This window comes from Penicillium brevicompactum, assembly GCF_028827555.1.
Source record: "Penicillium brevicompactum strain IBT 35665 chromosome Unknown utg000001l_segment0_segment0, whole genome shotgun sequence".
Taxonomy (NCBI): Eukaryota; Fungi; Ascomycota; class Eurotiomycetes; order Eurotiales; family Aspergillaceae; genus Penicillium; species Penicillium brevicompactum.
Genome location: NW_026623203.1, coordinates 3,301,992 through 3,322,009, shown reverse-complemented (window position 1 = coordinate 3,322,009; position 20,018 = coordinate 3,301,992). Strand labels below are relative to the sequence as shown.

General features: G+C 51.5%; 6 protein-coding genes across 6 annotated transcripts; 4 read left to right on the top strand and 2 right to left on the bottom strand.

Moving 5' to 3' along the window:
- Positions 1-461: 461 nt before the first annotated feature.
- N7506_001045 (putative serine/threonine protein kinase) lies at positions 462-3,998 on the bottom strand (the record flags this gene model as incomplete). The annotated part of the gene is made up of 1 exon (XM_056950341.1): positions 462-3,998. One exon carries the CDS (start codon positions 3,996-3,998, stop codon positions 462-464), a length of 3,537 nt encoding a protein of 1,178 aa, XP_056816256.1.
- Positions 3,999-8,126: 4,128 nt separating this feature from the next.
- N7506_001044 (uncharacterized protein) lies at positions 8,127-10,898 on the top strand (the record flags this gene model as incomplete). Its single annotated transcript, XM_056950340.1, has 1 exon — positions 8,127-10,898. One exon carries the CDS (start codon positions 8,127-8,129, stop codon positions 10,896-10,898), a length of 2,772 nt encoding a protein of 923 aa, XP_056816255.1.
- A 1,103-nt stretch (positions 10,899-12,001) lies between these two features.
- On the bottom strand, positions 12,002-13,314 carry N7506_001043 (bifunctional chorismate synthase/riboflavin reductase [NAD(P)H] ARO2; the record flags this gene model as incomplete). The annotated part of the gene is made up of 3 exons (XM_056950339.1): positions 12,002-12,807; positions 12,860-13,221; positions 13,280-13,314. 3 exons carry the CDS (start codon positions 13,312-13,314, stop codon positions 12,002-12,004), a joined length of 1,203 nt encoding a protein of 400 aa, XP_056816254.1.
- A 202-nt stretch (positions 13,315-13,516) lies between these two features.
- N7506_001042 (putative lipoate--protein ligase) lies at positions 13,517-14,809 on the top strand (the record flags this gene model as incomplete). The annotated part of the gene is made up of 1 exon (XM_056950338.1): positions 13,517-14,809. One exon carries the CDS (start codon positions 13,517-13,519, stop codon positions 14,807-14,809), a length of 1,293 nt encoding a protein of 430 aa, XP_056816253.1.
- Positions 14,810-15,288: 479 nt separating this feature from the next.
- Positions 15,289-17,313, top strand: N7506_001041 (glycoside hydrolase family 154 protein; the record flags this gene model as incomplete). The annotated part of the gene is made up of 3 exons (XM_056950337.1): positions 15,289-15,767; positions 15,833-16,131; positions 16,193-17,313. 3 exons carry the CDS (start codon positions 15,289-15,291, stop codon positions 17,311-17,313), a joined length of 1,899 nt encoding a protein of 632 aa, XP_056816252.1.
- A 599-nt stretch (positions 17,314-17,912) lies between these two features.
- N7506_001040 (sugar porter family MFS transporter) lies at positions 17,913-19,899 on the top strand (the record flags this gene model as incomplete). The annotated part of the gene is made up of 8 exons (XM_056950336.1): positions 17,913-18,008; positions 18,060-18,136; positions 18,189-18,413; positions 18,464-19,008; positions 19,065-19,072; positions 19,125-19,555; positions 19,615-19,688; positions 19,736-19,899. The coding sequence occupies 8 exons, from the start codon at positions 17,913-17,915 to the stop codon at positions 19,897-19,899; spliced, it is 1,620 nt and encodes a 539-aa protein (XP_056816251.1).
- Positions 19,900-20,018: the final 119 nt, after the last annotated feature.

The window sequence follows — 20,018 nt, the reverse complement described above, 5'->3', positions numbered from 1 at the left end:
GCGAATGCGATCTACCCGTAACGCACTACGGGTAGGCGAGGCGCCATACTTGTACGGAGTATAAAGCATCAAGTTCCTCAAATCTGTACAATCTACTCGAGTTGAAAGTGTAAGAAAGATCCATTGTTTCATTTCGTTCATCGCAGACGTCTCACGAATACAAGCAAGTTGCACCCCACAATCCTTTGTTCAACATTACATACAATAGGTAAAAAGCAAATCCCGGCCGATGCATAGAGACCAAGAGAGAAAAAGAGAAAAAAGGGAAATCTCTGCGTCGCACACACAGAAACAGAGATGCAAAGGTCGCGCGCGAATATATGTACAGACCGTGTAGAATGTATATCGACGATTTCTAAGTTCCAGAATGGCAGCCTGCGAAAAGACAGAAGGAAAAGAAAAGGATGTGCGACAATTTCATGTATGAGGCGTCAAAGTGACTGATCGGGACCGGCCACATTTCAGTTCGAAGGCGGTTCCGTCTTGGCGGGCTTGCGTTTCCCGATCATGAGGACTTCTTCTTCCGAAGATTCGTCTTCTTCTTCGTCGTCACAATAGTAGCGGGACTCGTCTTCTTCAGAAGGTCTGGGAGACGCGTTTCGACCGCCGGGTTTGACTGTTTCGCCTGTGCGCAGGATGGAGGGGACTTCTTCCATATCTTTATCTTTACAAGAGTGACCGTCTCCGGAGAGAGAGGAAGCGTTTGAAACAACGGAAGGGATGCTAGGATGCGAAGCGCTTTGCGACATGCCACTGGTGAAGTCGTCGGCAGAGGAGGAGGAGATGGTGGGTGGGGTGGAGGTCAGCCCATCTTTGGTGTTTTCGGGACATTGGTTGGTGGGCGGGTTGATTGGTGGTAGGAGAAGGGATTCAGTCGAGTACATCGCGTAGTCGACCCGGAGAGGACTTCCCTCATTCGGCTCGATGTCGCTCCGTCTGCGGCGGAGAAGTGCATCTCTGGTGAGGTGGAAAGAGTCCGCGGATGATTGGCCCTCGAGCTGGGAGGAGCGATTGCGTCGATGGGCGTGGACCGGAGCCAACTTTTCGGTAGAGGGGTGATCATCGTCGTGCCACAGACCGGGGATCCTCACTTGTCCTTGCGCAGATGCATTGCTGACGGCGATACTTGGTTCGGCCGTGCTAGTCTCTGCAGGTCGCTCTTCTTCTTTCCGTAAGGATCCTGTCTCGCCAGACGGCGACGTACGTCGACTGCGGCTGCCTCGTGAAGACCGGCGTGCGGATCCACTGAAGAGACTTCCGAAGTTGGTTTGTCCTAAAGCTTCAATGATAGAGGAATGCACGCCCGACCGGGGCCGGACAGTCATTGGAACATCGAAGTTTGTAGGCTTGATCGTCTTCGTAGATTCGGTAGTGGACATTGATGACTTTGCTCGTCGAGGTGGGCCAGGTCGGGGTATGGCAACGGGAGGTGGAACGGGAGCGAACTTGGCTGCAATAGAAGGTTTGGGTGCGGCGGCAAGTGGCACACCATCAAAGTAAGAATTCCAGTCACCTTCGTCAACCGGGCTGGCGGTGACGCTCTGAGCAAGTGGATGTCCCTGGGCACCAGTTTTGAGCGGGCGGAAGAAATCCTCATCCCCTCGCAGGCTGGAACGGCGACTGTCTCGGGGGTTGGAGTTCTTCCCAAAGGTGCTGTTGGTTGCGGTAGACGAAAGGGTTTCAGTCGACGGCGTTGCGCTCGAGTTGCGTTTGCGAGATTCTTTTTCTTTAGATTTGCCGCCGAACCACTTGGCGACATTGGACCGAACGCGTTGGATGAACGGCACTTTGCTGACAGCAGTGGTGACTTCTTCGTTGGACACCTCAATGCGCTTGCCCTTGCTTTGGTAACCGGGGTCAGTCTCTTCAATCCAGATGCGAGGGTTGGGAAGACCATGAAGAGTCCAAGGGTGGTGCTTGATCTCCTTCAAGGTGATTCGTTTGACGGGATCCTTGGTCAAAAGGCGCCTAAGCAGGTCATATAGCTCGTTGTCGATATCCTCGTAAACAAGCTCATCGCTACTTCTGAGGTTCCATTGACTGGAATCACAGACATCGTCAACGACGGGCACGAGGCGCTTCCTTGGAATGAAGACTTCCTTCTTCACGATCGTCTGGAACATGCTGTACTCATCATCTGAAACAAATGGCAGACGACCGAAAACCATTCCGTACAATGTCACACCGAGCGACCAGACGTCGATCGCGCCGGTGATCTTGGGAATCGACCCGATGGTTTCCACGAAGTCATCACCAGTGTAACACAGTTCAGGGGCATAGAAAGCAGGCGTGCCGACCGTCTTTGACAGTTCACGGGCGTCATCCAATTCGGTTGCGTCGGTCTCGCCCACTTGTTCTTCTTCCTCGTCACGCATTGGACGTCCCAAGTAAGATACACCGAAGTCAGAGATCTTCACCCGGTGGTTGCTAGTGACAAGAAGGTTGGCCGGCTTGATATCGCGGTGGATAATACCCTGGTAATGAAGATATTCCAAGCCAAGGACCGAGTCACGGAAGGCGCTGCGAGTTTCACTGATGGTCAAACAAGGGACGTATGCCATGTCATCGCCCTCTGCAGACCACTCGGGTTCGGAAGGTGCATAGCCGAAGCTGCTGGACGTAGTGCTGAAACGTCGCTCGAATGGATAATCTGAGTAGGCGCCATACATGCTGCCTTCAACAGCATTGAGAGATGCATCTTGAGCGGACGAGGGGCTGGATTCATCAGTCACCGCAACAGAGCGGCTAGATGATCTCCTGATAGGGAGACCAGTATCCTCGTCTTCCTCGTCTGAAGACTCGGCACCGTGCTCCAAACTCCAGGCAGGGATTGGTCCCTGCTGGGCGTCAGCAGCCTGTGCTTCAACTCTCTCGCGTGCTCTCTCCCGTTGGCGTCGAAGATGCTGAGCAGTTCGAATGAACTGGTGGCTTTCTTCCAAGAACGCGGGGGTATCTGGTATTCCGTTCTTCTCTCGGTCGAGACGCAATTTGTCGACATGCACGATTTCTCGGAGACCTTTTTTGCGCCAGACAATCTCGCCATTTTCCACATATTCCAGCACGATGTACACTTTCTGGCGGTTTGGGTCGTCGATAACTTCCAGCAAACTGACAACGTTTGGATGCCGCGCCTTCTTTAGAATGGCGACTTCCTTCTTCACCTTGTCTTCTGGGTTGCCCAGCTTGCCTAAGCGACGCCTGTTGGAGTATCGTTGGACGATTTTGATAGCGACCTGTTGCCCGGTCGCAACATGCTGGCCCAGTTTCACCTTCCCGTGTTCGCCTCGTCCAAGCTCCTCCAGTATTTCGTACTGATTGATGGTTTTGTTGCCTGTGATGATGTCACGGTCCACAGCAGCGGTGTGTGTTTCTTTCGGAGGCTGTAGGTGTGAGGGGTGGAGTAAGGAGCTTCCCGTAGAAACATCGTCGTCAGATCCCGATGGCGTTCCGAAGTGGCGGGAATGTCTCATGGAAAACAAACCCGGGCTGGATAAGGGGGTGTTGCCCGCCGTGCGCACACCACGAGCGTATGCAGACCTGGGCAGAGGCTCCGGTTCTGCAACGTATGGTGGTTGCCAGGTGGGGTGAATCTGGGATTGGAGGGAGGCGTAGGATTGATCGGGGTAGACGGGTAGTTCATTCTCTGACTGTCTCGAAGTCCTCCGAGGGCTCCTTCCAACGCTACCATTTTCCGATCGCGCATCGACCACTGTGTCTTCATTGAGGGCCTGTAGAGAACTGGAGGACGATCGATTCGAAGGGGTGCGTGTCCCGTAGATACTCGGGAACGCCTGACGAAAGGTAGCCGCTGCTTCTGAGACATCGGTTATAGGGGGCGCTTGTCTGGTCGATGATTTCGATGAACGGGGTTCGGAGTCATTTGACGGTTGTGATGACTCCTCTGGCCGATTCACATCCCGATTTGAATTCTTCGAGACATGGTGTGCCTGCTGATCCGGATCCTCCAGACCAGCTTGCGAGGACCGAATTTCCGTCATATTCCTCCTGTTGTGACTCTTTTTTTGGTATGTTCAAGATCAGAGGCCAGTGCCGGTACAGTTGAGCATCCTAGTTGAACATCCTTCAATTGCCTAATTGATTCAAGGCAAGCTAATCAGAAGCTTGTGCACGCACGAATGGACCGGCATCACTTTCGCGGGCTGTCGCGGGGTCACAGGCGATGGCGACGATTCAATCACCGTGTACCGGACAGCGGGTTGTCGTCGGGAGAACCACGAGGTAGACCTGCTACCGCACGAGGAATCGAATCACAAATCCACACGTGGCTGAGTCAAGCAGAAACGCCAAAAAAAAGGGAGTGCGGTGACAGGTGCTATAAATATTTCGGGGTTAGGCTCATTCGGATAGCCAGAGTCTCGGGGAGAGGAGGGGTGCGAGATCGGAGGGCGGGAATGTGAGGGTTCCGGAAGGGATGTCCAAAGGAAAGACCAGTTTAAAATAGAAGAGAAGAAAGGGAATGAGGTCGAGGTAATGACCGAGACCGACAGAGAGGGGAGAGAGGAAGGGAAGTTGGGGTGGGTAATGGATAATAGGGCAGAGCGATGATCGGACGCCAAGAACACTTTGGTCCAGGCAAATTTGGTTTTTTTAAAAAAAAGATCAAAAAGATAGTAGAATAAACTCCTGGCCTTAGGGAATTAATTGACGGTATAATTTAATTCGCAGTTATTCCAGATATCAGATTCAACTGGTGGGGCAAAATTCCTGGGTCGGCTGTTTGCAGCTATCTACATTCTCCAGTGTGTTTCCCATGTCCGACGAGGTTATAAGTGTTCACGCTTATCACGATGTGAATGGTGTTAGTCTAGGCTGTTCGAAGATACCGCTCCTCAGGAATGACCCTGTAGTGTGCAGTGGCGTCCTCGCCACTAGTTACGTCGAGGACTCGGAGAATTGACCATGGATGCCGAATTGGCAGACATAGCCCCAGAGAGCTACAGTGGATCAGCCCAAGCTAGAAGGTATCGTGGGCTTCTCAACTAGGAAAACGGGTTTCCATGGTCGATGATATGCCAATATCTCCTCCGTGCTCGGCTCCGAGTCTTTTAAGCCTACTAATTACACTCTTTATGCTCGTAACGCTTAGTGAAACCGGAAAAGACACGAGTACTTTTACTCCTTACTCGCCACTCTTGCCCTGGATTTGCCCAAGCCAGCCGCAACTAGCCCGGCGCAGTCGTTCGCAAAGTTTAGTACGGAGTACTTGGAAATCCTCGCAAGTGTACTCTGTACGGTGCAGGCACTGACTTTGGGTGCGCTAAGGTTTATGGGCATTTACAAGCGAAAAGTTGGTCCACGGACCGCACTTCTCACTCTGGGATTACCCCGAGGCCTTATTTGAACATGCTATACTCCGTACTGACTGGTAATTAGAAATTAAAAAAAAAAGGCGTAAAGGCGTACTGCACGAAGCTGTTTAGAGGAGTTCAGAGAAGAAGAAAAAAAGAAACGCTCAGTAAAGCCGTCCGTGCGTTATACTCGACGTCATATAGGGGTCTGGCCCCTAATTAGCCGGGAATTTACACTCTTTTGCTCTTCTTCCACGCAAGTTTCATGTCCCAGCGCAAGGAATTGCAAGGTCATCCAATGGCCTTGATTCATCCTCTCTTGGCGCTTGCACTCAACAACTTATTGGCTGGAGCGTGTAGCTCTTAACAGGCTTTTACCTCGAACTCGGAACCAAACCATGATCCCTTTAGGAAGCTGTGCTGTCAGAAAAAAGGCCATTCTCCGGTTTATCCCCACGGGGAACAAGTGAGGGGATGGAAACGACAGTGTATGGTCGGAGGTTTCACCAGACTCTAGACTCTAAGTACTCCGTACCAGAGAACTCATGCATTAGCCCCGATGCTATAGTCCGAAGGTGCTAATTCGGCGCTGCGGATTAGGCCCGTCGCAAATGGAGGAACTGTTTCTAACTGGCTACCTGCATTTCGAAGCAATGTGCAATAATCCCTCATCTTATGCTCTATCACTGTGCATATTCTTCATCTTAGTTGATTATCATGTGGAAGATCGGCCTGAACATCCGACGCTCTGCAGCCATTTCCGTTCAAGGCGCCAATGCATGCCGGTTAATCCCTAAAGGATGACATTCCTATGCGCCGTTTCAATAACGATGATCCTAAGCGTGGTGACTTTCCGTGTTTGTAGTCGAGTTTCACACTTACAATCCCCGAGCGCCGGTGCCCAAAGCACACTCGGTTTTCTTCCTTCTCTTTACGCGCTAGCAATGCATTGGTGCTGATCGAGGCAAATTGCTCGTGTTGATCATGTTGTGTGACACAAGCGGCGAGGAAGTTCTCTGTCACTCTCGTCGTTGATTGATTTCCGCTCGACTGGGCGTGTGCCACGCCCTAGTTCCTTATTACTCTGTGTTAACGTCGAGTCCGGTTTGCAATTTGGCTTCTGAACAAACACCAGTCACCAGGATTGTTGTACAATGCAGGCACGGTGTGCGTTTGCCTTGAACTTGGATGTGAAATCCGCAGATTGAACTTGTGGAAAATGTCCATATTAAATTAAAGAATGATCTAGTACGTAGTATGGCGAAGGCTCAATACTACGTCAGAGTCAACGCCGGCCACGAGTATACTACGTCCATGCTTTTCCACATGTGATCTGAACGTACAGTGGCAAGCGAAAATCTCTTATAGTCCACATATGCAAAAGCGCTGCAGCTTCCGTCTATCATTACGAACCACGCCACAAACAGCCCCATTTGTACTCCGTATACCATTTATTGACGCAGAGCCAACGCAGCTGAACCGAGCTTATTTTATCTGATGTGAGCTGGAAGATGCCCAAAAGCCGGCAACTGACGATGCTAACCGATGGTCTGGAGTCCATGCCCGTTGCTGGCGGCGCGCTGGGGCTGCCTTCAATAAGCGATTCGTGCCAACTGCAGGGAGACGAATTTGGTTAAGTGCCAAATCTGACATGCATGATCGGTTGTTAGATCTCGCTAGGAACGGGCTTCATGCCTCGGGATAGGTTTCGGATATGGCACTTGTACGGAGTGCAGAGCACGGAGTATTGAAGGTAGTGTAAGGCTGACAGGTCTTCTCCTCTTTCTTTCCACTTTTACACTAGCGATGGTACAATAGAATTGTTGCTGTTCCGCGGCATTCTGACTGTTCCTCCAAGCCTTCAGGGCTCTCCCGAGGTCAGAGTAAACATGACTTACTCCATACAAGACTGTGAAAAAAATACGCATGCCGCTTTGATTTTAAGATAATTCCTTTGAAACGTGGGCACATATTTGCCAAGGACACATCTCACATCTCATCTCTCATATTCACATTCAGAATGGCAGAATTGTTGGGACCCATAGACACGGCTTGAAGATCTGGTTGTCCTGCCAACATAGACAGAGAGCCATGGTTCATGGCCTGGATGGAAATTTGAGACGGGATGTGGTGACAATCAGTTCAGGTCATCAATCATATATACGTCTCAAAGCTGAATCAATTCTACTAGAAATTAGCTACCCCGTACCGGCACCGATAGGACATTAAGAGTTGGTCAGGGCGACTCTGAAACACATAGTGTAGATGGCCCACTTTCGTCAACGTCAAGGCTAACGTCAACTCGCAAGTAATCACCACTTTATGACCAAGTTTTCAACAAGGTTGCCTGATTTCTTGGCTCAACACTGTGGGTTGCATAGAAACCCCGTGGGAGACAGAGTGAAAACACGCAATTCCACTGTTCCCAGCGCCACCGGCAAGCGCGTTGCCGGGCAACGGTGTTGATCTAACGTCGATCTGGCTCTCGGCAATCTATTAGCTTTCACTTTTCTTTGTTTAGCGTCAGTGTAGAGCGAGCAAATAAAGTAGGCCATAGAGCTGATCCCGATGATTGGTCTAGTAATATCGAAGAAATGGCGAGGCCTCGAGGTCTGATCGGCGACTGTTTACTGTTGAGCTTGTCATACTCCATACACTCCAGTCACACAGTCGCACCTGGCACCTTTTTCCAACTTCTTCTTCAACTGCTAGTTCCTGCGTTCATTCGTACCCGATTTTCCTAATTTCCTAAAATAACCCTGTCAATCGCGTGTGCACTAAGCTCGGAATGCATCCCTACCGCTGATTGTCTCAGATATGGAGCGAAATCGCTATCCACTCCTACTGAGTGCGCTTGTCGCGCTCGTTTGCCCCTCCACCGCAATCTACTCGCCAACCTCCGTATTTCTCTCCCCGCAACACAATGATTCTCTCGCCTATATCTTGCGTCCCGGCGCGACCGGCACCGAGTTCCTCTCCCTGAATCTGTCCAGCTCTATCAATGCCGACGATTTGTCATACAACACCTTGTTGAGCAGCGCGCCTTTCCACACAGACCATAACTCGACTGCAATTTCCACTATCGATGATCACAGTCGGATTACAGTATACGCTGGCAGCTGCGGCAGCGCGACCGATCACCAGGCGTTATGGCAGTTCCGTCCAGATACCAACAGCTCAACCGGCAACGGCACTTGGACTAAGTTGCAGATCAACAGTGATGGAAAGACCGCGCCGAATTACTTAGCAGCGGGGTTCAGTTACTCATCCAGCCATGGGAAGGAAAGCTCTATGTATGCCTTTGGAGGCATGTGTCCCTTCGCCAACAGCACAGACGATACATGGATCGAAGCAGCAAACTATTCCCAGTCAACAGTGGTGCTAGGCCAGAGCCCATATTACAGCAACAAGTACACTGCGGCAACGACTGGTAATCGCGCCCCACCTGTCGCTGAGGCCGGGATGGCCGTGGTTCCTTTGGAAGCCACATATTCAGCCGAGTTGATAGTTAAACAGCAGGACTTTTTGTTCATCGGCGGTCACACTCGGCAAGCATTCCTGAACATGTCACAACTTGCTATATTTTCAGTGCCACAGCAGAGCTGGAGTTTTGTTTCTGCGGGTGGGAAATTGACAAAGAGCGAATTGGCTGTTCGGGACTGGACAGATGTCGAGCCTCGGTCTGGTCATACTGCTGTTCTTTCAGGAAATGGAAGAAAGATATTCGTGTTTGGAGGTTGGGTCGGCGATACATCAGTCGCTGCTGATCCGCAGTTTGCGGTTTTGGAATTGGATGAAGGGTTTGGAGGAGCTGCGGAGTGGACTTGGACAACGCCTTCTCCAGATGGGCTTGGGATAGACGAAGGATCGGGAATATTCGGCCATGGAGCCGCGATGCTTCCGGGAGATGTGATGATGATCTCTGGAGGTTACAATATCGCGAAGCAATCATCGAAAAGGGCCGTTGCTGCCACTTCCAACTCCCAGGTCTATCTTTACAATGTGTCCTCCAACAGCTGGAGTGGCTCATATCATAACCCTGCAGCTATATCGGAGCCGGCCTCGAGTAGCAACTCCAAAGCGCTTTCGTCATCCCAAAAAGCTGGTCTGGGAGTTGGGCTTGGTATCGGGTGTCCAGCTGCCATCGCCATTCTTCTGGTTGCATGGAACTGTCATCGAAAACGTTGCGTCAAAGGCAAGCGTGACTCCCAGCTTCGCGAGCTGGCGCTGGGGGCAGAACGAGCTCATTTCTGGGGGCGAGGTGATCCAACCCAGGCGAGCAGTATCCGCAGCTCTGGCATGAGCGAGAAACGAAATTCTCCCGCATACCCCTGGTCTCCTAATAACAACCAGTCACCAACCTCCGATTTGCAGAACCGGCGTGGTAGTGCAGCGGAGAGAACAGGGCTTCTCATGGATGCTCCCAGTCCGACAAAGAACAACCCACCCCCGGCGAATGCCAGACCGTTCCCGAATCGCTACAGTGAATATCGACGAAGTGATGCCACCGACATCCATCCCATCGATGAGCGCGAGGAAGATGAAGCTGTCTTCCGGGAGAATCTCATGGCCACCATTCCAGCAATCTCACAAACCCGCCCCAAGAGCGAGCCCGAAGATCCCTTCTCAGATACTCCCTATGCCACACCCCGGAGCACCATTTTTGGCGTCGGTCTAGGCCCGTTCTACTCCCGTAGAAAGGATATTGGCCAGGATTCACCCGAATCCCCTACGAAGAGTGAACGGACAACTACAAATCTATCAGATAGCTCAGCCTTTTCCTATGCCTCCTCTCAACCAGTGGGCCAGGTGCACCAGGCCCGAGCCGTGGTTATTCAAAGACCCTATAGCTGGGGTAGCGAGCGCCACTCTCTCGAGAATCTCGCCGCCGCATCAACACACAGTGACCCAGATGGAGTCGCGCCCTCCGAGAATTCATCAGACTCCTACTCTACAGCCCAGACAAACATGTCCCACCGCCAAGCAGAGAACGAGTCTCTGCTCTTTGATCCATTAGACCCATCCACCCCAATCACGAATTACGAGTCATCCTCCCCATCGAAACTCCCCCGTCAAAAATCCCGCTCATCCTCCGGATGGATGATAAACACCATGCGCAGAGCCCTCACCATGTCCCGCCGCGAAGCCCACGGCTCATCCACCGACAACGGCTCCGCATCAGGCATCGACCGCGGCAGCACCCTCATCGGCTCCGAGCAAGACTCACCCTCGAGTTCCGTCACCCCTCGCCGCACAGTCAGCGCCTCCGCAGAGCTCTTCCGCCGAAAGCAAGGCGCAAAAGACTGGAACGCGAAGCGTGTCTCAGACGACGTCTTCAATACTGCCCGCTCAACCCGTGATGATCTCTTCAGAGACGCACCAGGGTACCTGGGTAACGACGTGTTGACTGATAACGAGGACGATGTTCATGATTGGGATCTAGAAGGGACTGCAGAAGGCCGCCGCGTTCAAATGACGTTTACCGTTCCCCGTGAGAAATTGCGAGTCGTCAATGCTACAGCTGGGGATATGGATAATATCTCTGAGCGTTCGGCTAGTAGGCCTGGGAGTCGCAGGGTGAGTACTTGATTTGTGCTGTTTTTTGCTAGTACAGTGAGCCTTTGTTTTTTTTAAACTTCTTGTTTGTACTTTTGACACTGCTTTGCATTCTGGTATTGGAGTTGTTATGGATGCTGTTTTCTGTCGCTTATGATATCCACAGCGTGAGTTGAATGTCTTGACGATGAGATGTTGAAGTTAGATTATTAGTACAAAATTGATCTTTTCTTTTAAACAAGTCCAAGTAACTTCCAAGGCTGTCAGCCCAGATCGAAGGCAATGCAAGTAGAGATGGCTCATCCCAAGCCCATCTTCTGTAGACTCCAAGACCAGCTAGCAATACTCCGTACTCGGCAGCTCAACAACCCAATCTCGTCCTCAGATCTGATGGTGGGTCAATATCCACCGAGAACCAATCGGGCACCCGGGTCATCTCGGGCTCGATCTTTGTTCACCACTAGTAAATCGACGCAGTCGGTGTTGACTGACTTATCGAGCCTACGGGGTACTTTGTCTTAGCCTGTTAAAGAATTTCACTAGCTCGACGCTTGCCGCTGGCGTGATATGATCCCTCATCATGATACGTGCTTCTACACCGCAGTCTGGCACAATGTGAGTAATTAGGGTTCAGCTGAGCCCCTGGTCTGAGTTCTCGCATTGTGGACCTGCTGAATCTGAACTACTGCCGCTAGCGTGTTTGGTTGCAGTTCCTGTCCAGTCGCTGAATGTCCAACACAGCCTTGGAATGATGCAATGATTGTAGGCGTGAGCTGGCTCTTCGTGGTTCTGATCCATTAAGTATGGATCTCGAGAATGGTTGGAGCTTTGCATACTGTAGAGTGCGGCATACTCGTGGGTCTAGTGATCGAGTACTCCGTACTCCGTACGGGGACATACTTTAACCATAGCTCGGAAATACAATACGAGTTCTTGAAGATCTTCACGCTTGAGTGGATCGATCCACTTAACACGGCATATAGACGAACCCTTCCGGAATTCCATTGGATATAACATTTATGTAAAAGAAAAATAAAAGATTATAGCCCCCTTTCATGGATTCAAAACAACCGAAATCTCATAACAACGCTTTTAGACAGCCAGGATATAATTTTGTATATAGAAAATTTACTCACTTAAGCGGAAGCACCGTTGGTGGCAGGCTTAGTGGGAATAGTCTGAGGGAGCGCGGGAAGCAAGTTCTTCGCGCTCTCACGGGCGTACTGAGCCATGAGGGCATCAATGATAACAAGGGAAGACATAGCCTCAACAATAGGCACAGCACGAGGGGTAACGCAAGGATCGTGACGACCCTTGGCCTCGAGGGTGCCCTCCGAGAGATCGTAGGCAGCGGTGTTCTGAGCCTGACCGATAGTAGCAGCGGGCTTGAAAGCCACGCGGAAGTAGATAGAAGCACCGTTAGAGATACCACCCTGGATACCGCCAGAGTTGTTGGTCTTGGTGGTAAGACGGGAGCCGTCGGAGACGAAGGGGTCGTTGTGGACGGAGCCAGGGACCTCGCAGCCACCGAAACCAGAGCCGATTTCGAAGCCCTTGGTGGCGGGGATGCTGAGCATGGCGTGGCCGAGCTTAGCTTCGAGCTTGTCGAAGCAGGGCTCACCCAGACCAACGGGCACGTTGCGAATCACACATGTGACGGTTCCGCCGATGCTGTCGTGGTTATCGCGGAACTGCTCGATGACCTTGGTCATGCGGGCTGCGGCATCGGTGTCGGGGCAACGAGTGGGGACGAAGGAGTCCACGGTGTTGCGGTCGATTGTCTCGATCATCTTAAGGAACTCGGGGTTGGTGGAGGGAGAGGGGTGCTCGGGGGTAGGGGGGAAGAGGTGCTCGTTGCCAACGGAGGAGACGAAGGCGACGATTTCGACGCCGTGCGACAGGCGGAGGTACTTCTCGGCGATAGCACCGGCAGCGACACGGCCTGAGGCTGGTTAGCTGGTGTCCTTCACAATTGATTCAAGGTTCGCGCTTACCAATGGTCTCACGGGCACTGCTGCGACCACCACCGCTGCTGGCCTTGACACCGTACTTCTCAAGGTAGGTGAAATCGGCGTGACTGGGGCGGGGGAACAGGTCCATTGTGCTGCCACCGTAATCCTTGGGACGCTGGTCCTCGTTGCGAACCATCATGCCAATTGGTGTACCGAGAGTAACACCGAACTCTGTGCCGGACTGGATCTCGACCTTGTCCTTCTCATCCCGCGGGGTAGTCAGGGCACTCTGGCCGGGACGGCGACGGGTCATTTGAGGCTGAATGTCACCCTCGGTGAGCTGCATGCCCGGAGGGCATCCATCGACGATACAGCCGACAGAGCGGCAGTGAGACTCGCCATAACTACATTGGGTATTGTGTTAGTGGGGGGAGATTGGAAAAATGTTGAGGGGCAACATACGTAGTGACACGGAAATGCTCTCCCCACGTAGACATGATGGATATTATTTGCAAGATGAAAAGGGGACAATTGCAGAAGAAGAGAAGAGAAGAGCAATGAAAAGTGGAAATCAACAAGACGGATGATCACAAGAAAAAGCAAGATGAAATCGACTCATCGCACTTCCGATCCGGGACTAGCGCACCCGACTATCGGCCTTGCGCGACATGCCGCGGGCTTCTTCCCTTTCGTCTCCAAATGCTCCCCTCGACTCTCCGTTCGACCTTACGGGGCGTGCGCTATAACTCCTCCTATCCCGTTCATCAGTTTGCCGAACTCGCCCGTCGCCCTTCATCCTTACACCAAATCTATACCTCCCTATCCACAGACCCCTACGTCAATCTCTCCATCGAGCATTTCCTACTCCAAAACGCCCCAGACGAGTCCAGCGTTCTATTCCTCTATACCAACCGTCCATGCGTAGTCATCGGTCGCAATCAGAACCCATGGCTTGAAACGGATCTCCGCGCGCTGCATAATGACCGGATCGGCGCTCCCGAAGAAGAGGCTGTCTTCGTGCGCCGACGGTCTGGCGGCGGAGCTGTTTTCCACGATGAAGGAAATCTTAATTATAGCGTGATCTCTCCGCGCACATTGTTCACACGCGACAAGCATGCTGAGATGGTTGTGCGTGCCCTCCACGGGGTCGGGGCAACAAATACCAGTGTCAATGAACGCCATGACATTGTCATGGCGCGGGATGAGACTGGCGATCCCGACGAACCTCTCACGCGCAAAGTATCTGGCTCAGCATTCAAACTGACGAGGCACCGGGCCTTACATCATGGCACCTGTTTGCTCGATTCCCCTAATATCCACGATCTCGGAAAATACTTGCGGTCGTCTGCGCGAGGCTATATCCAAGCCAAGGGCGTGGAAAGCGTTCGCTCCCCAGTGGGCAATGTCTCTGCTTCACTCGCCGACTCGTTCTTCTCCATGCAGGGCGTGGTGGGGGGCATCATTGAACAATTCGCTCAGCTGTACGGGGTGAATTCCGACGCTGTGCTCAGAGCGCAACGTGCCCATGCTAATGAGCCGGAGGTTTTTGCTGGAGACTCTTGGGTTGCCGGTACTGTTAGTGAAGTGCAGGGCGAGCAGGAGTCAGACATTGCGAAGGGAATTGCTGAGCTGCGATCGTTGGATTGGAAGTACACTCAAACCCCACGGTTCACTTTCTCGACGTATCCCATTGAAGAGGATCCGCGTGAAAGACCGCCATTGCCTGCGTCGCTTCCTTCAAGTACTCGCGCATTCCTCCGTCTGCAACACGGTGCTGTTGTTGAAAGCCATATCTCCATTTCGTCCGATGAGACTACTGCTTCTGACGAAGCCAGTCGTGTCCATGCAGCCCTGAACGGACAGAAGCTACACGAGATGACCGTGGCGCGATGGTCTGAAATTCTCAAACAGGGTCTCGGTGGACCCGGTGGTGTCGATGATGCTCTTGTCAAAGAACTGGCCAAGTTCCTAGGCGGACTGCTGGGTGGCTGAGCATCCAATCGATTCAACCAAGGCGACATGTATCATATCAGCTCCTAAACTGTACAATAATATCATATACAAGGACAAGCCACTGCCGAGCATTGGCTCGTCCATCGTCATTGGCGGACGATAATTTTTCCACATATCCCAAATCGCAGGAGAAACTGTCCACCTTATTCACATTAACACTAATAGCCTGTTTGGGACATCTTAGCTCCAGGTCGATCTCAAGGTACGTCCGGCTAAATCCCCAAATCCCCGCGTAGGCCCATCACCCAACTGGCTGAATCGGTCTTCTCAGCGAAATCCGAGACTCCAAACTTGTGCATCGGAGAGAAGAGGCCAAACCCGATGAGATCTCAAAGATTGTTGTTCAGTCAAGAAGACAACTCGGCAACAAGCCCGACACCGGCTCTATATAACCTCATACGCTCTCGCTGTCACTGTTGCCAGAATCATACACCTGAAAAGCAATACATGAATTTACAATGTCAATTCACGCTAACGCCCAGTCTCCCTCCCACCCTTTCAACAACCTTGCCTATCTCACACGATCCGACCTCCAGTCTGCCTGCGCCGCCATCCTCAACCCACTCAAACCCCTCTTCACAGAAGGTAGCACACGTATCAAGATAGGAACCTCCACAACACGTTTCGACGAGGGCGGCGCACAGATAGAAGGCTATGCCAGGCCATTATGGGGCCTCGCCTCACTTCTAGCTGGCGGGTACGAATATGATGTCGAACGCTGGCGCCAAGGTCTCATCAACGGGACGAATCCGTCGCACCGGGAGTTCTGGGGCGACATCGAAGACCTGGATCAGCGAATGGTAGAGATGTGTCCCATTGGCTTTGCGTTGGCTGTTGCACCAAATATCTTCTGGGACCCGCTGAGTGAGAAGGAGAGAGGGGATGTGAGTCGCTGGCTCGGCAGTATCAATGAAAGGGAGATGCCGAATACAAATTGGTGGGTTCTTTTATTACTTTCCATGCTCATATTACGGAATTGAGGATTGAAGCTAAGCTGTACAGGCTATGGTTCCGCGTGTTTGCCAACTTGGGACTTAGAAAGAACGGTGCGCCATACTCGCTTGCCCGCATCGAGGCTGATATGGATCATTTGGATACGTTCCATGTTGGAGGCGGGTGGAGTAATGATGGGCCCAAGAGTCATCATCAGATGGATTATTACTCCGGTTCGTTCGCCATACAGTTCTTGCAGCTTCTTTACTCGAAACTGGCAGGTGACTTTGATCCGGAGCGTGCTGAGCGGTATCGCCAGCGCGCAAGAGAGTTTGCCGTGGATTTCGTGCATTATTTTGATCCCAATGGTGAGCACCCTTTTCTACATTTTTCTTTCCTAGATCGAAACCGAGACTGATTTCCACAAAGGCAGCGCGATACCATTTGGTCGCTCTATGACCTACCGCTTCGCCATGGTTGGATTCTGGGGCGCACTTGGTTTCGCAGATGTTGAGCTCCCAGCGCCATTGACATGGGGTGTTGTGAAAGGAATCCTGATGCGTCATTTCCGGTGGTGGTCTACACAGAAGGATATCTTCAACAATGACGGCACGCTCAGTCTCGGTTATACATACGCCAACATGTATCTCACGGAGAACTACAACTCCCCAGGATCGCCATATTGGTGCTGTCTCTCATTCATACCGCTTGCGCTACCAGAGACTCATCCATTTTGGTCCGCGCAAGAAGAACCGTATCCGTATCTGCCTCAGGTCGCTGCATTGGAGTACCCTAAGCATATCGCCATCCGCCGTGGTGGACACTCGTTTATACTGTCGTCTGGCCAGGCCTGTCATTACCCACTGAAAGCAACACAGGCCAAGTATGGAAAATTTGCCTACAGTTCCGCTTTTGGATACTCCGTTCCAACCGGTGGGTATCAATTGGAGCAACATGCCCCGGACAGCATGCTTGCACTCTCAGAGGACGGAGAGACTTGGCAGACCAGAAGAATTGCTCTCGATGCACGATTCGAGCACCAAGATGGACAGCCGGTACTTGTCTCTAGCTGGAAACCATGGACCGATGTCCATGTCGAGACAATCCTCATTCCGCCAACGGAAGAAAACGAAAATTGGCATCTACGAGCGCACCATGTTCGTACGGGTCGTGACTTGCAGACTTCAGAAGGAGCCTTTGCTATCTATGGATGCCGCAGTGATAATGGGCGTATTCTGGGGCCTATGTCTGATGGTGAAGGGACTGCACATGATGATCGCAGTGGACTGGTGGTTTCGTCTGCTGGTGCTGTGGGCATTGTCGAACTTCACTCTTCACTTGAGCGGGTTGGAAGGATTGTCCTGGCTGATCCTAACTCCAACATCATCCATGGACGTACACTTCTCCCATCACTCTCGGTGGACTTGAAGACTGGTCAGGATTGCTGGTTTGTGTCGGCTATTTTTGCCATGCCTGGATCGGGGGATTGGCATGGTTGGGAGAAGAGACCTGTCATTCCAGAATGGTTGAAGGAGAGAATCTCCATATAGGCAGATTCCCATATAAGTCACTACTCTCGACAGACCTAATATTCCAATAATCCGAGCAAAGATGTCAAGGATACTTCGAGATGTACTTCATAGCCCAAATAGGAATAGTCTAGTTTGCTTTCCCCGCAAGTCCGGGGTAAAAAGTGACTTAGCGGCAACTCTCTCATCTCTTCTCCCCTTCTTACCGGCTAAAGCTCATTTCATTAGCCACATTTGTTCTTAATGGGCTCACTTGGTCTTTGACCTGAAACTCTACCCCCACCCCCGCCTTTTTGAGTCGTCCAAATGTCCAAGCTCCCGACTGTCACACCTTGCAAACTCGTGTCGGATGATCCTCGGATTCGTGGATATTTCCAACCTTGCTTCCTCGCCTTGTTTAAGATAGTCTCCTCCCGTCCCATAGGCCGCTCGGTGATCAGCCAAGACATGTAGGCTTAGGATGACACCTTCCATTATTTTTAAAAATCGGGTTGGATCTCAGTTTTTGCCTTTGAATCAATAGCCGACAAGGTTCCAGCTTCACAGAAGTTGCTTAAAGCTGTGTCTTTCCTACTGTGAAGGATCTGTCAAGGGGCTACAACCAGAACGAGACTTGCAAGATGTCGTGGCTTTTGAAAAAAGTTATTCACAATGAGGCGATGAAAGAAGATCCGAAGGAGATCTATGGGTGGAGGGTCTTTATGCTGGCTTGTTCAGTAGGTGTCTTGCTTTGTCTCCTATGAGATTTTGGTGGCTAATGGCTTCAGGCTTGTTGCGGAGGAATGCTCTTTGGTATGGATTCTGGTATCATTGGCGGTGTTCTCACAATGCCTGAGTTCAAACGGTACGTTTCTCGAATGATATCATTGCCAGTCATTCTAAATATATGAATTCAGCACATACGGCCTGGAAAATGCCTCCAAGGTCGAACAAGCCAACCTATCAGCCAACATTGTGTCCACCCTCCAGGCAGGCTGCTTCTTCGGAGCATTGTTCGCATCTCCAATTACCGAAAAATGGGGTCGCAAAATGTCCCTGATCGGGGCGGCTGTGGTAGCCGTCCTCGGAATCGTTATGCAATGTGCAGCCAGTGGCCACCTCGAAGCCATGTATATAGGACGGTACGAACCAAGCCTTCCTTCAAACTCAACAAGACGACTAACAGAACAAGACTAATCACAGGATTTGGAGTCGGCGCTGCATCCATGATCAACCCACTGTACGTCTCCGAAAACGCACCTCGCGCCATCCGCGGCGGTCTTACAGGTCTTTACCAACTCTTCATCACCATGGGCATCATGCTGGCATTCTGGATCAACTACGGCTCTCTCCTGCACATTAAAGGTCCTGCCGTATACCTCGTCCCGCTAGCCATGCAAGGCCTACCAGCAGTCCTGCTATTCTTCGGAATGCTACTGTGCAACGAGTCGCCCCGCTGGCTAGCCAGACAGGACAGATGGGAAGAAGCCCGCGCAACACTCTGCACAGTGCGCAATTTGCCAAGTGGCCATCCATACCTCGAAGCAGAGTTCCAGGATATTGCCACGCAGCTCGAGCAGGAGCGTGCTCTTGTCGGCGGATCCGGCTTCTGGGATCTTATGAGAGAGATGTGGACGATCCCCGGTAACAGGAAACGCGCTATCATTTCAATTGTCTTGATGATTTGCCAGCAAATGACTGGCACGAATGCGATTAATTATTACGCTCCTCAGATCTGTAAGTGATTTCTCGGAATCTGATTCGAAAACAAGAACGCAGCTAACATCACGCAGTCAAAAACGTGAGATTCATACCTTTCATACTAACTTCTTTACAATCGCTGACAATAGTAGCTTGGCGTTGTCGGAAACGCAACAAATCTATTCGCAACTGGCGTCTACGGAATCGTGAAAATGGTCGCCTGTGGCGTCTTCCTCATCTTCGTAGCTGACTCGCTTGGTCGTCGCCGTTCCCTCCTATGGACATCCATCGCCCAAGGCCTGGCAATGCTTTACATCGGGTTGTACGTTCGCATTGCTCCGCCCGTTGAGGGTGCACCCGTCATTCCAGCTGGGTATGTAGCGCTGGTGTGTATCTTCCTATTCGCGGCCTTCTTCCAGTTCGGGTGGGGACCCGTGTGCTGGATCTATGTCTCTGAGATCCCGACTGCGCGGCTGCGCTCGTTGAACGTTGCTTTTGGAGCGGCGACGCAATGGCTGTTCAACTTTGTGGTTGCTAGAGCTGTACCGAATATGTTGGCTACTGTTGGTGCTAATGGTTACGGGTGAGTTCCTACCTTCGGGTACATCCATGGATGTCTTAACGACTTTGCTGATTGGGCAGAACTTATATCATTTTCTCTTGCTTCTGCTTCTCGATGTGTGTCTTTGTTTGGTTCTTCATTCCTGAGACTAAAGGTAAGATTGGCTTTAAGATGCTTCGGGCTTTGCTGATCGTGTTACAGGTTTGTCTCTCGAGAAGATGGATGAGCTCTTTGGTGTTGCCCAGCTCCTGGATCACAAGACGGCCGATGTGGAGCGGACCTCTGTTGGTAGAGCTTCTATTGGCGGAGCTTCTGTTGGGGAAGTGGGCAAGTCCTCCCAAGCGCATGTTGAGAGAGTGGCCTAGGTAGTGAATCATTTCCTATTTTAGGATGAGGAATGTGAATGGAAATTTGATATTGAGAACGAGAAGTCAAGGCTTGAAGTATTTGTCTGTAAACAGTATTCACATCGATCATCGTTATA